General features: G+C 38.2%; 1 protein-coding gene across 2 annotated transcripts in view; it reads right to left on the bottom strand.

Annotated features, from left to right (window-relative positions):
* EPB41L5 (erythrocyte membrane protein band 4.1 like 5) overlaps positions 1 to 16,413 on the bottom strand; it is a 53,394-nt gene that overhangs the window by 23,830 nt on the left and 13,151 nt on the right. For both annotated transcript variants that reach the window (XM_014871727.2, XM_088168255.1), the window contains 13 exons: positions 13,370 to 13,412; positions 12,178 to 12,256; positions 9,732 to 9,776; positions 9,369 to 9,421; positions 6,695 to 6,815; positions 6,200 to 6,287; positions 5,545 to 5,633; positions 5,303 to 5,372; positions 4,444 to 4,613; positions 3,870 to 3,976; positions 3,175 to 3,202; positions 906 to 948; positions 501 to 616 (listed from right to left, as the gene is read on the bottom strand). In XM_014871727.2, coding sequence (XP_014727213.2) covers positions 501 to 616; positions 906 to 948; positions 3,175 to 3,202; positions 3,870 to 3,976; positions 4,444 to 4,613; positions 5,303 to 5,372; positions 5,545 to 5,633; positions 6,200 to 6,287; positions 6,695 to 6,815; positions 9,369 to 9,421; positions 9,732 to 9,776; positions 12,178 to 12,256; positions 13,370 to 13,412 — 1,052 coding nt within the window. The remainder of the gene's footprint in view (positions 1 to 500; positions 617 to 905; positions 949 to 3,174; positions 3,203 to 3,869; positions 3,977 to 4,443; positions 4,614 to 5,302; positions 5,373 to 5,544; positions 5,634 to 6,199; positions 6,288 to 6,694; positions 6,816 to 9,368; positions 9,422 to 9,731; positions 9,777 to 12,177; positions 12,257 to 13,369; positions 13,413 to 16,413) is intronic.

Here is a 16,413-nt window from a genome sequence, read left to right as displayed (position 1 = left end):
CTCTGATTACATGAAATCAAAGCTCTTATCTTCAGCTTGTTTCATTTTCCTCAAGCTCCCATTCTACCCAAGCTCATGAGAAAAGTCAGCTTGCCTATTTCAGAAGGTCCAAAAGGCAATTCACAAGGATATCAGTTTACAAGGTTCTATATTATCCTAAGGATCAAGGTAAGTCCTTGGGCCCCACGATACCAAGCAAGGCTTACAAGCTTATGGCAAATGAGAAGGACCCAACTCTCTTCAAGACTTGAATATGCTACTTCTCTTTAATTCCTTTAGCTCCCGAAGAAATTTTCTTTTGGTTGGCAGTGACTAAGCCTGTTGTCCTCACCTTTCCACACACAATTCATAGGAAGAAATCAGCTGCATCATGCCTAATTTGACTGTCAACTTACATTACAGATAAAAGGATGGCAGCTTATTTAAGTACAGAAAAAGGAAGAACTACTTGAATCATGCATAAGTAAGCAGAATTCATTTCCCAGCAAAGCTCAACATACCACTTCTTATCTTGCTGGCTGGCTCCTGGGCTCCTTGGGAGGTTTTCTATTTCCACTAAGACTGGTGCAGAAGGAACTGCTGTTAGGACAGGTAGGTTTGGCTTTGTATTCCAGCTCTTTGAAGACAGAATACAAAAAAGTTATTATACATACATTAATGAAGTGATGACACATTAAAGTGAACAAACATATCAACACTTGTTAAGCACAAAGCTAAAGCAAGGTCATTTTCTTCCCTAGCACTGGATATCTATGCCCAGTTTTTACCAGCACTATACACAGTTAATAGTTAACTTTAATATTCAATTGGACAACCACTGGATTTCAAGAGCAAGTAATAAAATCTTCCAAATCTGTTGAGACACATGAAAATTGCCTTTAGAAAGAATGAAATAGAGTCCTTACATGTGATCCATTATTTTGGCTGATAACAGCATTGTTCGCAGCACTGAAAGACAAGAATTTAAAAATTAATCATATCAACAAACTGTTATTGCAGGCTGGTAGAACAGTAAGGACTTTGAGAAAGAAACAGTTAAAGATTTTCAAAGTATTACTCTCTTCAAAAAATCCTTAAAATCTTCTGCTTTAGGTCAGTTGTCTCATTCTAGGTAAGGTTATCAAGTTATTTTTCCTTTGTTCAAGCTGTAGTTTATCTATAACTCATCTGTTTTTAACTCTTCCTTTCCTAAACCAGTTTGGTTTAAAAAGTCTTCCTGATTCCTGATTCAGCAGTAAGATGTGGCACTTCTAAAGCAAAAATGGTATCATTTTAGTTAAAACACCCAGCAAAATGTGACCTTTTCAAAAGCTCACCTACATGCTGCAGATATTATGTTTGTTCCATAACTAGAATCCTCCTGATTTGACCTTTCATATCACAAAAGTTTGTCAGAAAAATTAAAGAGTTTCTTCTGCATACAACCTCTAATGGATTTAAAAGCAGCTATTCAAATTTACATGCACAGGAACTCAGCACAGCATTAATAATAATTTTGTTATTAAATATTTACTATATTTGATGAATTAAAGAAGACCCATATCCCTAGTCTTGATGATTTCTGAACCTGCAAGAGATATTTCATATTTTTGTGAGACTTAAAAGCAGTAATTATGCATTATAGATTTCATGCAAAGCAAACTTTCCCCCCAGAATTTTAACCTTTTAAAAAAGGCTCCCATCTCCTACAACCTGCTAATTTTCTGATTTATGGTCTGGACAACAGCTATCCAACCTGACAAGCTGACAATTCAAATAGATTTCTGTCTTGGCTTCAGCGACTGCTTAGAATTATTTAAAACATCATGATGTCAACACTGAACAAGCTGCTCCTTGCCTGTTTCTCCCCTTCACCCTTTCTCTATTGAGAGAATGTGGAGGCTACCCCAGAATTAACAGAAATATTAAGGAATGCCTTTTGACTAGCACATTCCTCTGTGCTAGGTTAACACAAAAGAAGGGAACAACATACATCTTTCATGATGCATTTCAATTAGCAACACTGGAGTGTAGAGTTTCAGAAATGGCACAGCTTGCTGTAGAGACACAACAGTGCCACACCTAAGGGCAGATCAGGAGACTGCAGTCTTATCAGGAGGAGAAACTGCACATGAAGTTTCTCTTCCCACTCTCAGAATGACCTAAGCAACCTGAAACTTGGAGAAGGGCACAACAACACAGGATCACAAGAGCACTAATTAACCAAACGGTCACATTTTGCATGCAGAGGATCTCAATAACACCCAGTTTTGAAGAGTACTTTCCTATCGTATAGAAAGAAAAAACAATGCAGGAGTCACACTGCAGCCTTGTCTCCACACTTCTAGACTTCCCACTCTCATGCAAGAATCAGCCCTGCTACTACAGACAGAAAATGTTGGCCTGTTTGAAGCCTGTTGTTCTCAAATGTTATTTTGGCATTCCTTACCCACCACGGTGCTTAATATCTATGAATATCTACTTTTTAAAAAACAATTTGGTTGCAACTGATCACTGCAGTGTTCACAAGGGCAAAGGACAGAAACTGAGTGACCTAAGTTTCTTCACTACCAGGCAGTTCCTTTTAACCTGGTTTCCTTTCTTCCCTTAAGGAAGGGTATGAAAATTACATGATTCAGATACATATGAGTAATTTACATTGCAACAGCAAGTGTGAACCTACACATCCAGGAAGACTTCTGGTAGAGAAATAAAGAACCAAAAGGCTTCCCTTTCAATGTTTATCACGCATAAAAATAAAGGCAAGTGTAATACAGAATATAAAATCATCAACTTATTTTAAAAACATTAATTTTAATGTCTTTTCCCAGTCTTTGACCTTCACTGAATGAGGAACTTCAGTCACACAGGCAGAGTTCAGGTAGAAGACCTCCTCACACACTTTTACCTGATCTCTTTACATGGCAGCACATGAACCATAGCTCATATCCAGCAAGAATCATAGCTAGTAATAAGCAAACTTCTTTGGTAGCTAGTAAGCAAGTCTGGCAAAATTGTCTATGTGACAGCAACACAGAAGCTTTGCTTTGAACACTTTTATATAAAGCAAACAAACAATACTCATGGCAAACCACAGTTAAGAGGCCAACACTATATCCTCGTCCTGCAGACACCTGCTCAAGTACACATGCCAAGCATCCAAGACAGAAATTCAAATACTTGAATGCATCTTACCTTGTTTCTTCCAGTTTAGCAGTGTATGCTGCAAAAATATAAAGCATTAATTAAAATTTAATTTATAATTAGGTTATCAGTTAAATATTAATTATATGATTAATAAAAATAGCCTAGCACTGCCTAAAAGCAGCCACTGCCAAAAGAGCAAAAGTTGCACTCATCTCATGTATAATGTGTGAAAAACAAAATCTAAATTGGAAAATAAAATAAATCTGAAGACCAAAAAAATCAAAGCCAGGTTTAGGCAAGTATCTGAAGGCAGACATGGCTGTCACATTTGACCTGTGCAAGAGTGGGAGTCAGAAACAAGGTATCACCTGCTCTCAGATCACAACAAGGCAGTGCAGGTCCTAACAGCAATGAAAAAATTTTTTAACTCAATTCGTAAATTTAAAATACTATCATTAATATATCACTGTTTCCTGGGCCCAAGTTTTCCACCTTCATACCAAGACCTACCACGTAATTTTCATAGGTGTTTTACCTGCGAGACAAGCTGTTTTGGACGTGCTTTGAACACAAGCTTTTTCTGATAAATACATGAGGTCTCCTAAATAAGTCAAAGAAAACCTGATTTTGAAAATTCAAGAGAAGGGCAAACAGCTACAGGAGAATTCCTACCCAGAATTTATAAAGGAGATGATTACCTGATTCTCACATTGGATTGGACTTCTCAGAAGGGAAGTTTTTACCTTTCACTTGCAGTGTTCGTCTTGAGTATCTCTTGCTGGGCCTTCTTTCAAAGGATGCTGATCTCCTGGCTTTGTTGGTCTTTGTGGTTTGATATTCTGTCTTCCCACTAAAAATGCCATGTAAAAATGCAAAGTAGTAAAACAAATCACTTATTTTTTAAGAATGGAATAGAGATAACGCCCATAAAAACATCACATTTCTATTTTAAGTTCACAGCTTACTCTCTCATGTCAGTTCTCATAAAGCATCCCAAACTTCACACCTCAAAAGACCTTTCATTAAAGAGGGAAAGAGCTGTAGAAACATTTTCTTCTTCACCCCATTGCCCCAAGAGAAATGGCAGATGCAACAACGTTTTAAACATTAAGTTGCAGATAAAAGCATGTGCGCCCTTTGTACATTTCTACGGTCCCAGAGCACAAGTTTAGGGAGAAGCTGAAAATTCTAGAAGAGAACAAAGCTTAAGTAATATTGCCACAAGTCACAGAGAAAGCTGATAATAGGACTAAAACTCAGCATCCAGGAAAAGCAAGGAATGACAGAGGAATGTGAAAAATGGCAGATGACACCGACCTGTATCGGAAGCGAGATCCCAAGCGAATGAAGCCAGAGCGACTGGAGCTTTTCTGGACAGGCCCTCGGAGCCGGAAGAAGGCGTGGTGCTCCACTGCACATTTCCACAAGTGTTTGCAGGCTTTGGGATGATCCAGTCTAAAGACAAAAGTGTGCTCCTGCTCCTTTCCCTTAAAGCACACAAAGCACACTGACGACTTACAAGGGGTTTGAATAAGTCAAAGCTAAAATTCCATGCAAGACAAACAAAATTTGTTTTTTATGATTCCTGATATATATATTTAAAAAATGTTTTAGGCAGAAAAATCAACCTTTTCAGAAGTTATAACGAACAACTGCTATACTGTCTAAAGCTGGAAAGGGCTGGAGTCCATATATTTAACAAGTCAAACCTCTGAATAACTCAAATGAAAGATACTATTACAACAGGAAGGTACTTGTTGATGACGCTAACATGGCTTCACTTCCAAATCTAATTTTCTCAAATTACCAATGCTCAGTTTTTAATTGTCTCAGGTGTATGCAATTTCTTCGCCATAGGAATAATTCTGAAACCTGCTTAAGTAATTCATTCTACTAAATGTGGTATGTGGGGTTTTTTTAAAAAACTTTCTTGTGCAAGGCATACTGTTTCCAAACTATCTGCTCTAGTTCCACCAGGCATTTGCTTTTCAAAAATGATGACAGACAAGTTTATCTTAAGTCCCTTCATTTCCCTCCTCCCCCCACAAGTCACAATCAAAAATCTTTCAGGCACCCACATTAATTCTCAAAACTTAAATATAAGGAAAGATTAGGAGTATGTAAGCTAGTACTGTATAATCACGACTGAGATTTAACTGAACAGATATTTATCTACCTGTTCATCATCTTCAACAACAACCAGAGTGAGTTTGTTCTTCTTGAAGTCAAGTCTTGTTATCTTTGGCCTGCCAGATGAACAGAAAGTGCAGGTTTACATCTAACTTTTAGTAACTTACTGAGAAAATACCTCATATTTATGGTGTTCTCACAACCCAAACAATTCTTTTTGCTATCATAAAAGAAACAAAACAACCAAAATCAAAACCAAAACCAGATTCGAGTGAACAGAGAGCTTACCAGAAAAACAAACCAATCTTTGTGTCTCCTTCAAAGACAAGAACTCCTGTAGGTGTTAGCCCCAGGCTGTAATCATTGCCATCTCTTGCCTAATTGCCACAAAATAAAAATTATATTAATTTTGGTATTTGACCCTCTATCCAATTTATACAACAGAACTCTTGTGTTTTGATGATCTTAAACAATGCTTTTTCCTTGTTTGCAACCCTTCAGTAAGGGTGACTAAAGAGGAAAATTAAAGTTTCTTGATTTGTATGTATAATAAAGACACCCTTATGCATTTGCAGCACTTGTGTCTCCACAGGAGGAGATCTATGCCTATTTGTACTTCTTCAGCTGGTAGCTGCCTACACCCCAGCAAATCTGAATTACTACGATTTTTCACAAACCTCCTAAGTCTAAACACAAACTGCAGTACATACTTTCACATCAATCACACATTTAACATAAAGCAGGTATGCTTGGACTCAAGTTATACCTTCTAGAAATATACACCAAAGAGTGGAATGTTGACACAAAGCCAGATCACTTATTTCATAGATTGCATGAGAACAATATTCCTTTTCTTTCCCCCTCAAAGCAGAAGCAGTGTTGAAATGCAACACAAAACTAGCATTATCATTTCCAAAGGTCACCATGCTGTGGTTAAACATACCTTGACTATGTGCATGTCTACACCATACATTTCCAGCCACTTAGCTTTGTTTAAGTAGTTAGTTTCAGCCTGCGCTGGTGTTTGCCCCCTAAAATAAAATTTTTGCTGTTAGGTAGATGCCTGAAAAAGCACAGAATGGAAAAATTGGTATGAGGAAAGAGGACAAGAACTTCCTGAAAGTTTGTGGAAAAAAAACCACTGGTGACACCTGTTCATTTTAATGAAGATCAAGGTCACTTTTTAAAGTTTTAATCTGAAAATGCTGCTGCAAAAAAAGGAATGTGTTTCAAGATTTTGTACCTCATCATTTTACTCAGACCTTTGAAAAGCTTCATTTTTCACGTTATATTCTTTTACAAAATAGGACAGAGCCATATTAAAATTCTATTTCTGAAAAAGGCCACAGAAGAAGCATCAGCAGTATCTTTTTGATAGACTCTCTTCACAGAAAAATCAGTGCAAACAGCTGGCAGCATTCACTGGAAGATCTAGTACCTGCATTCCTTCCACTTCTCAAAAACAGCCAATTCCATCTCTTCAGTCTGAGTGGGAACAAAGCGGAACTCAGACACCAGCTCAGGGACATGTTCAGCAGAATCATAATCTCCAAGTTCAGCTACAAAAGAACAACACTGTTAGGCACTGCTCTCAATAAACACAGTGGATATTTTTGCATACAGAGGAATTTCTGCACACTTTTCTAGTTAGTCTAAAATATTAAATTTCTGTTAGTGTTTCTTCTTCTCCTTCAGTTCTCCCTTCGCCTTTTTTTGACAGGGAAATTATGGACACTGAACAAATGGTTGTGTTGTCTGCACGAAAGCTTTATATTAATGTTTACAAAGTATTATTGACATATTCCTTAAAAAGCTTCCTATAAAGGGAATTTATCAACATCCTTGAAACTCACCTTTCTTCTTTTTTGCAGAGTTTTCAAGATTTTTATCACAGAAGTATACTGAATTGACAGCTGACAAAAGTTACAATGGAATTTTGCCTTGAAGAATAAAAACAGTATCTCTTGAAATTTATAAAAAGCAAAACCAGTTCTGACACTTTTCATGAAACTATTTGTCCATTTTACAAGTCAGTTTCTCGTTTTATGATTCTATATGGCCCTGTCCTGGTAAAATTACTCTGTGTCAGGGCACAATCATGCAGCTGTTATTTGCTGCTCTCCTTTTCATCTAAGGATATAATACATGCTCTCCTGGGTCAGTCAAATGGCTCATTGAGTCCACTGCTGCATGCTCAGAGAGGCAGTAAGAGATGCTATGTAGAAAACATAATGGAACATAGCAGTCAAGAGGTGTGCCACATCAAAAACACAACTCCATCTCCCACAGATGCTAACAAGTCCAGTTTTAAAGACAGATAAATATCTAAAATGCTGAAACTGACAATTAGAAACCTTTACAAAAATGTACTGATTTTCAGAGTCACTAAACACTGGCTCCTCTTACTAATTTCAAGTTGTTTGTTAAATGTTCAGCTCATAGTCAAAAACTAGGAATAATTCTGCAACTTGGACTTTGGAAGTCTGATACAGGCCAATAATTGTTCTGGTCTGAAAAATGAAACTACAGATGTTTATGTAGAGAAAAATAGAGACATCACTGGGAAGACCTGTAAAAGTCAAATGCCAGTATTCCACAGGTACAGAAATGCCTCATGATATAAAATTCCATTTCTTAGATTCTGAATGCTGCAAGCATAATAACAGTCTTTTCACCCCCTCCTTTTTCTTTTTTTAAATGCTGACAGAGGAAGTCTGTAGTTCTATAATAATTTACTCCCACTAAAATGCCTGCCTCTGTTGAAAGGAATGCTGTCAAAGCCAGCTTAGGTTCCAGCTGATTTAAATAAAAGTACACAGCTGTCAGACAGTAAGATGAAAGCCCTGCTACAGGCCTCATTGTGGAGAGAGGAAAGAAAAGACCACGACAAAAAGCAGTGGATATATGGCCTAATTAGATCACTTTGCTTTTCCTAAATCTTATTTAGTGAACCTGTAACTTCAGGCTCTAACAATGCTAATATTTTTAATTGTGGAATGTATTTTAACTGCTTTCCTTCCACGCAAAAGAGCAGGTTAAAAATACCAGGTGTCTTCACAGTTTAATTCCAACTCTTATACCTACACACAATTTAGGGCCATTAGCACTTCCTGCAGAAAAAAAAAAAGAGTGTTTTGAAAAATACTTGTAAGAGACTCAGTGACTTAGTCCTACCTCATGCAGAGTAAGTACAACAGATTCAAAAGATGAATGTTGTGTGGAGAATTTTGGCTCAAACACAGATGTGTTTGTGAGCCACAGACGTGGCTCAAATGGCAGATCAATTGGGTTGAATAAGGCCATATATCCATATCCTCCAGTAAGGAGGATATATATATATATATATATATATATACAGATAGATGTATACATCCTACCCCAAACCCTACTCTAGCAGGTATTTTTAAAACTTCAAGCCTCCTCTCTTTTGTGAGCTCCTCTGCTTGAAACCATAGCAAACTTGACATTTGTTAACATCATACCCTCACCCAAACAAAACATTCTCATCTGGAATCGAAAGTTAAAGACAACTGATTAATAAAATCTCACATGACTCAAGCACAGTGCTACATAGCTGAGAAAAAAAAAAAAAAAGAGTATGTCACATCTTGTGGCTGAAGAAGGATCTGAAATACCAACAAGTGCAGTTCAACCAGGAATACTGAAGTGCAAGCATGAGACATGGGGCATTAAGATGCTCCTACAAATAAGATGAAGTCAAAAGCTGGTATTTTATACACAGTGCAAACAAAACCAATTTTGTACCTGATTTGGACAATGAAGACAACATTTGAAGGAAACTACATGATGAAAAAGAAGTGAGCTGTGTTACTACATCAAAGTGGACAGATTTGCACATAAACATCTGAGAAAACACCTTTAGTGCAAAGCTGTGTTCAGAATCTCCTTGTTCTCTTTCCTGAGGAATTGAGTAGTTTTCTGTACATACTCTCAGCACAAGTACAATCAAAAAGATCTGCATTTCACACCGGATCACTAATATCTGGGCAGAGGCTATTTTATGGACATAAAAGGACAGACTTTTTAAAACAGTTAGTAAGAGTCTACACAAAACTGTGCAACTTCACCCCTCCCTTCTTGCACCTACTCACCTTGCATGTTATAAGCTGCCAACTGGACAGCTGTGTCAAAAGGACATTCCAATCTGCCAAAAGAGAAATGCATTGTTAAAACCTGAACTGACATGATTAGCAGACAACTTACGTAACTGAAGTAAGAAACTGCAAATGTCTGGGATAAGAAAATGGAAAAGTATTGCTGGATTTTCAGATAATTATCAGGAGATAAGCACTACATTATTTAAGGATTCCTCTCCTGATATTCATGCATAGAAAAGAAGTATTTTAGAGAAAAAAAATAACATTACATTACTAAGCAAAACTTATTAATTATCCAAATATAAATGTAATGAACTCTGTGCTAAACGCATTGTAATAGTTTAAAAGGCTGCTTACTTTCCACTAAGAATATCCAGTTTCAGCTGCAGCACAAATAAATACCTGTAGGATTAAATAAGAAATAAGTCATTGAGTATTAGTGCTAATGTGTCACTCGGTCAATAGGAGGAAGTTAGAGCCTGACAAATAAAAATGTTTTCTACTCTTAACATGGGTTTTCAAGATGAAAGAAACTGCACTGTGACCTTTCAATGCTTTATCAGTCGGGCTTATGTGTTTTGCAGGCATTTCAAATGAAGCAAACCTAAAAGTCCAAGTTGTTAAAAGCTGAACTACAGTGTTGCATGGAAAAATAAACAGGATACCCAAGTAAATATATCTTTTATTCTCTTCTGATTCTACTTGAGCAAAGAACAACTTGCATCTTTCACATTTCCGTCATTATTCACGCACATACCAATCTCCTAAAGAACGGTTATTTTTAAGTCTTGCAAAAAAAAAAAAAAAAGTTTCTATTACGGATTACTTAGTTAAAATCTAACCTGGAACGCTGACTACCAGGTGACTAAAAAATAAAAAACAGGCTGCAGCCTTATCAACTTCTTTACTCTTCAGAGCCAGCTCTCCTTCACTGCCTCTACTCTTTTTGCTTAGAAATGGGGCAAATACTGAATATAAATCCCTTTGGTGTGCAATACCAATTCTTCAGCACCCTTGCTCCATTATGGTACACAGCTTTCCTTTAACAAGAGAAGAGGTCTCATCAAGTATAAAACACTGTCATCCACCCATGGTATCCAGCCTGAATTCTAGCACAGATTCCCAGAAGCCTGACAAACAACTTCTGCTTCAACATGTGTCTGTGTCTCCTCACACTTTCATACACAGACACAAAACAGGTGCAGGTGTTCTTCCTATAAGTTCCACAGAAATCCACAAATACTTTGCCAAACCATTAATTATCCAAACCCTTTTAAACACTAGCCTCTGCATGGGGAATAAATTTGGTCGGTACTGACCCCAGATATGAAAATGAACACAGGTCTCCAGTGTGTAGTGGGTGTGACCAGTCCATGCTTATCAGCCACATAACCCTTCCAACCAATTCAAGCACTTCCTACACAAGCTGCACCTGTGGAAGCTGAAAAGTAGCTCCAGTTGAGTGTCCTGCTGTTTGAAGATGGAACTCCGGGAAATTCCCTGCCAGTGACACCTATAACCCACAGCAAAGCTCTGCTTCCCACTGCTTCTGCTACTTTAAGGTGCCGCATTGTCTCAAGACAGAAGGACAACTTGCTGCTCTCCTGTTCTCGGGGATTAGCGAAACAGGCAGACAGAGTTTAAAAGCCCTCGGGTTTCAGGTCTGCTCTGCTAAAACCTGCATAGCAAAGTCTGACTGGCAGAACTCAAGTCAAAATGGATGAAAACATTTCGTATTGGTAGATACAAATATAGGTCTGAATTTTGTCTACAGTTAAATGTTTATTCAGGAATCTGAATGGAGAGGTAAAACATTCTCCCCAGATCAGCAGGAAAGCATTAAAAAGCAACAGTTACCACATGTAAATATGAAGCTGCACGGAGTACATACGGCTGGAAGGGGTAATGCTACTGTAATCTTCCTGGTAGCACTCCAAGGGATTTGGCTAAAGTGCACATTCAAGATCCACACAGACATAAACCTGAACAACAAATGCACTTCACACCCTTACAAATGACTGAGGTATGAAATGTCTACAGCTATCATGAAAACATAAGTTTTCTTAGTCTCCAAGAGGGATCAGCAGCAGCAGTAACAATGCTAGGAGATGTTGCCTTTTACACAGATTTATACTCCTGACAGATTGTGACAGGTTGTGCTCTTTTTTCAAAGAACCCCTAGTAGTCTCAGTCCAATCGGAAATGCAGTTCTAAGAATGGATTTGTGAAATGCTTTAATCAAGAGGAACTGCTGCTCACCTGATACTACAAACCTACCACCTACAGTAGTGTCAGTTCAGCTCAACATGGCAGTAAAATACTACTTTCCCTTTCCATAAGCTCTTTGAAGACCACACATGCAATGAAATGCTAACTGAACTTTTTTTTTTTTCCAAAGAGAACCCCTAACTTGCAATTCAATGTTTTTCTGCCTGGAGACAAAGTGATTGCATGTAGTTGAAACTAACAGCTTAAGAAAGATAAAGAGAGAGGAATGATGCCTGTTCTCTTCAGTGAAAACCTCTGTCCATCACGTGTAAGCTACTCAGATCAGTTGCCAAAATTGCCTAAAGAAAAATGGTGCATTAAGTAATATATAAATATTTAGATCTGTGTCACAGCACATTTATTTCCACACACAAAATAGCCATTTTAGAAAAATAAAACTATATTTACAAAAAGCCAAGTAAGCAAGCAGTTCTAAAGAATTCTCCAAAACATCAAAATTGTTTAAACAAATATCACAGAAAACATTTCCCTGGCCTTATTTAGTTCCCCCTCTCACACACAAAATCCCTCTTACCTTGTTAGCTCTTCACGTAGATTGTTGGGCTCTGATGAGTAAAACTTTACACGAAAATGCAGACAATATGGGGGGCCAACTGCAAAGCAGAATTCATTCAAGACAACAGTAACAGTTACTGGACGAGACAGGTTATTTATTTATTACACAGAATCACATCACAAAACTTGACTGAAATTGGTTGGCTATGTTCTACACAAGGTCTAAAGGTAGAAATTCCTTTATGCCAGGAAATCCATGAAGAACATCAGGGTGACAGGACACTTAAATATGCACACAAATAGTTTTATGTGTTACAAGTCAACCCAATGGTCATATCACATTAATGTGATTTGTCCTGCCAAGAGCACATGAATCTAGGTTAATCTCTATATTTAAGGGCTCTATCCAGCACCAAGAAAGCAGTGCATCTTGGTTCTACAGTTGGTCTACAGAAATCCTTCAGGCATGCTGTTGGTCTCTGCCACACCTTGCCAGGGCTCTGGGAAATTCTCACCGCTGACAACTCAGGCCCTTCTATTCCACAGAAGTTTAGACATATTTTACTGCAATGTAAGAAACCCTTCTATGGAAGAATCATCCATTCTGGAAATCAAAGAGTTAACTCAGCAAGAGGGTGGATTAACAGTTCTTTAAAAATGTGCATGGCTCTGCTGATTTTTGCATTTGACAGGAGGAATTTTCTCTCTCTCACTGCTTCCAAAACGTCTCTTGTATTAAAACAACACCACAAATCCCTGAAGACTTCCCACTGTGCAGAGCAAGGAAGCTGCTAAACAACATCTTACCCAAGCACACATCACTGCAACATGCAGGCCACACTTATGCAGCAGGTGAGGACTTAGTGGACTGGACATAGATTCAAGCATGCAGGACTGCCCCATGCATGAGGCTCCAAGACAAGTTTTCCTATAGTCAGGATAATGCTCTATAACACTAGAACATCCTCAGCTGTCTTGACTCCAGTTTAACTATAATTAATTAGCTCATAACATGTTTAATTAAGAGCATTAAAATAAAGTAATATGAGCTACAGAAGGAAGACACCATTAAACAATCAGTAGCACCACACAGGGCTTTTGTCACTTGCCACCCTCACAGGACACTGCCCCCCACCACCCATTTCAAGCACTGGCTGTGCTTCCTGTATGTTAAATACAATGTCCCAAGAGAAAATGGAAAGGACACTTACTTTTAACTTGCTTTTTAATGCTTTTTGTGTTGTCCAGCCAATGCTGAAAAATAAATTAATTTCACTGAATTATCAATAAAGAAATCTCCCAGAAAGAACAAAAAAGGAAATGTTAGTGAAGACCATCTTGGAATAACAAGTAGTTTTTTAAAACAATCTAATTCAAATCTTGTACAATTGGTAGCTCTTTCAGTGCTGGCTGAAGACCCTTTTGCTCAAATTTTGTAATGCAAAATGTCAGTTTTGAACAACACAAACATCCTGTAGTATCTTATTTAAGCCAAATCTTCAAGACAGCACTGTTTACTTAAAAGAAAAAAACAAAAACATACTAACAAACCACTTCACTAGATTTTCATCCTGTCCAGACAAATACTTAATTCACACATTAGTAGGTCAGCCAGTGACAATGTGCCAGAGAAGCATAAATCATAGCTGAAGACTCTGGCACTCAGCTGTGATGTTTACTTGAGGCAGGAAGGGAAGAGACAAAATAAATATTGTTGGCTTTCTGGCATTTTCTTTAGATGACTCACATGCAGTAACAGCAGAGCTGTCTGTGTCCCAACATCAGTCAGCTCTACCTAATTCTCAAAAATCTATTCACAGGTGACATTTTAGCAGCTGTCACATGGAAGGAGAAGTTACTGGATCACCTACTAATTATAAGCTATATACTGGACAAGAAGCCAAAATAATGGCTTGACTTACACTGTGTAGAAAAAAGCCAATACTAGGCAGATTGAAACACCTACACATATACACTATGCTACCCAAAATAGCTGCACACAACCACACTGCTGAAGAGTTTACACCAGAAGTTAAAGCTGGAAATCCAACACATGCCTAGCGGGACAGATCTCCTTCCTAGTGCTGTGTATGGCCAACAGCTCCCTCCTGCAAAGGAGGTGACTCACCTAAACAGGAAACACGGCACGCCGACCAACATAATTGCATTGACTCAATAGCCAGAGCCAACTACCTGACACACTATGTCCTTCATGGTTCACCATGCCCAGGGAACAACAGCTCATCAGATCAATCCCAAATGTCACCTTGCAACTAATACAGATGAATTATACCCTTAGCAACACTCCTTTTGTTAAACTGTGTGACATGAAGTTGACAGCGAGCCCCAGGGAGGACAGAAAAGCAACAAGGGTATGAAAAAGAACCAGTATTTTCAGGTTGCACTGCCAAGTGCAAACACATTCCTGCCTGCAGAACAGCCCTGCCTTCTAGAGAGCAGAAGTCAGCCTGTAACACAGCTGGGCTGTGACTGATTGCTGTATTAGCTGCAGATGAGAACACTTAAACCATCTGCTGCTGCTGTGCACACAGCTGAGAATGTTCTCATTGCCTATTCAAACTAAGTAGCTACAGCGAGCTATCTGAAATGGATCTAATACATTTTTAAAATAAATCAGGAAGCTTAAGGAGGAATGAAGCAAATATTTATATAAATTTTGCTTACACTACCAGTGAAATGAGAGTTGAGCAACTTCTTTTTCTTCAAGGAAATAATATAATCTTTTTACCTATTCCGTAAACTCACTTGCTGTAAGAGAGAGTTTACTTACTCCTTTCTCCACCAAAAATATAGGAACTACCCAGCTGGAGGCTTGCAGGTGATTTAGATACAGGAATGGCAAGGAGAGCCCTTTCTAGGCTCCAGGGCTGGCTGTGCCCCCGTCTCATTTCCCTCCTGTTTTCTCTCATCTCCTCCACATTCCATGGGAAGGCAACAGAGAGGCAGGCCCATGACAGGCACCGATAGCAACTGCTGCTGCCCACAGGAGCTCTGCTCAATGGTGAGGGTGTGCAAGAGAGAAGGGAAACAGAACTGCTTTTAAGTGGAGGTGGGAACGAAACAAAAAACACAGCCCCAAAACCAACACATGAATGGACAGACACAGACGTCAAGAAACTTGAGATTTATTCCAAGTGATTAAAATGGAATTCAAGTGGACTTGCAAAAGAAGTTTACTTTTGATGAGGGTTTGCACAGCACAGTCTATTGCTGAAAATCAGAGCTAAAGCTTGCTAAACAGAAGGCAATACAAACAACAGACTGCGCAGAGTACTGCAAGTCCTTACTAAAATAGTTTGCTGCTGCAGAAATTAAAAATAAAACACATACAAAAACCCTTCAAATACTGACCCAGCAACATTTAAAGAAGTTTGGGCAAGAGAGGTTTGTTAAATAAGATGTGGAGGCTAAAAATGGTCTCTTCCTGAACAGCGGACAAGAGTGAACACAGAAATCAAATTAAAACAATTCTTTCACTTCACTAATTGTTTCAACAACGTCTTTAAAGAAGCTATGACTTGAATACTAAAATCTAAAATGTCAGGAAGAGTTTCCATTATCTGGGTTTCCTCCACTCCTCAGGAAATCTTTAATACCCAACTAGAGATCACTTCAGCAGCAGAAAAGAATGAAAAAAAAAAAGAAGCAGTCCTTCACTTGTTAACAATAAATCTACTGAAAACTTGTAGTTAAAACAAGTGTGGGATTTCTGAAACTTTGTATAACTACGTGTCACTAGTTTGTATCAGTAAAAGTAACTAGCAAGTATGGCAATATTCTTAGATTTAAACTGGGTAGTAGAAAGATTCTCTCCTTCAGAGCCACTGGACAATTCTGTCAACAGTAAGGGACTGGATTTTTACCCTGTTTATTTAACAGGTCTCCTGAATAATCTTGGACAAGTCACTTGATTAGTCTCTGTTCTTTGTTTCCAGCTGCAGATTGGGTTTCTGATGGAACTTGCCAGCTCCTTTTGCAGGAATGGCTGCTATTGCCACAGTTCTTCATTTCTTAAAGCAATTAATTATCTCTGGCTGTTGCACTCAGCTCTTCTGGCAAAATGCAATCTTTTCTGCTTCATTATACGCAGTTCATCATTAAGGTCCAGTTTAAACAGATTGTTATCTCTGCTGCTTTTCAGTCACACATAGTTAAGAAAAGGAAGCAAACTGAGTTTGAAATCCCCTGTACCTGGTAGATTGTGCAGTATCAAATATTCAATCGTGCTCTCTGG

Source organism: Sturnus vulgaris, chromosome 7 (assembly GCF_052056855.1).
Source record: "Sturnus vulgaris isolate bStuVul1 chromosome 7, bStuVul1.hap1, whole genome shotgun sequence".
Classification (NCBI taxonomy): Eukaryota; Metazoa; Chordata; class Aves; order Passeriformes; family Sturnidae; genus Sturnus; species Sturnus vulgaris.
Note: the sequence above shows the minus strand (reverse complement) of the source record. Positions and strands in the feature narration are given on the sequence as shown.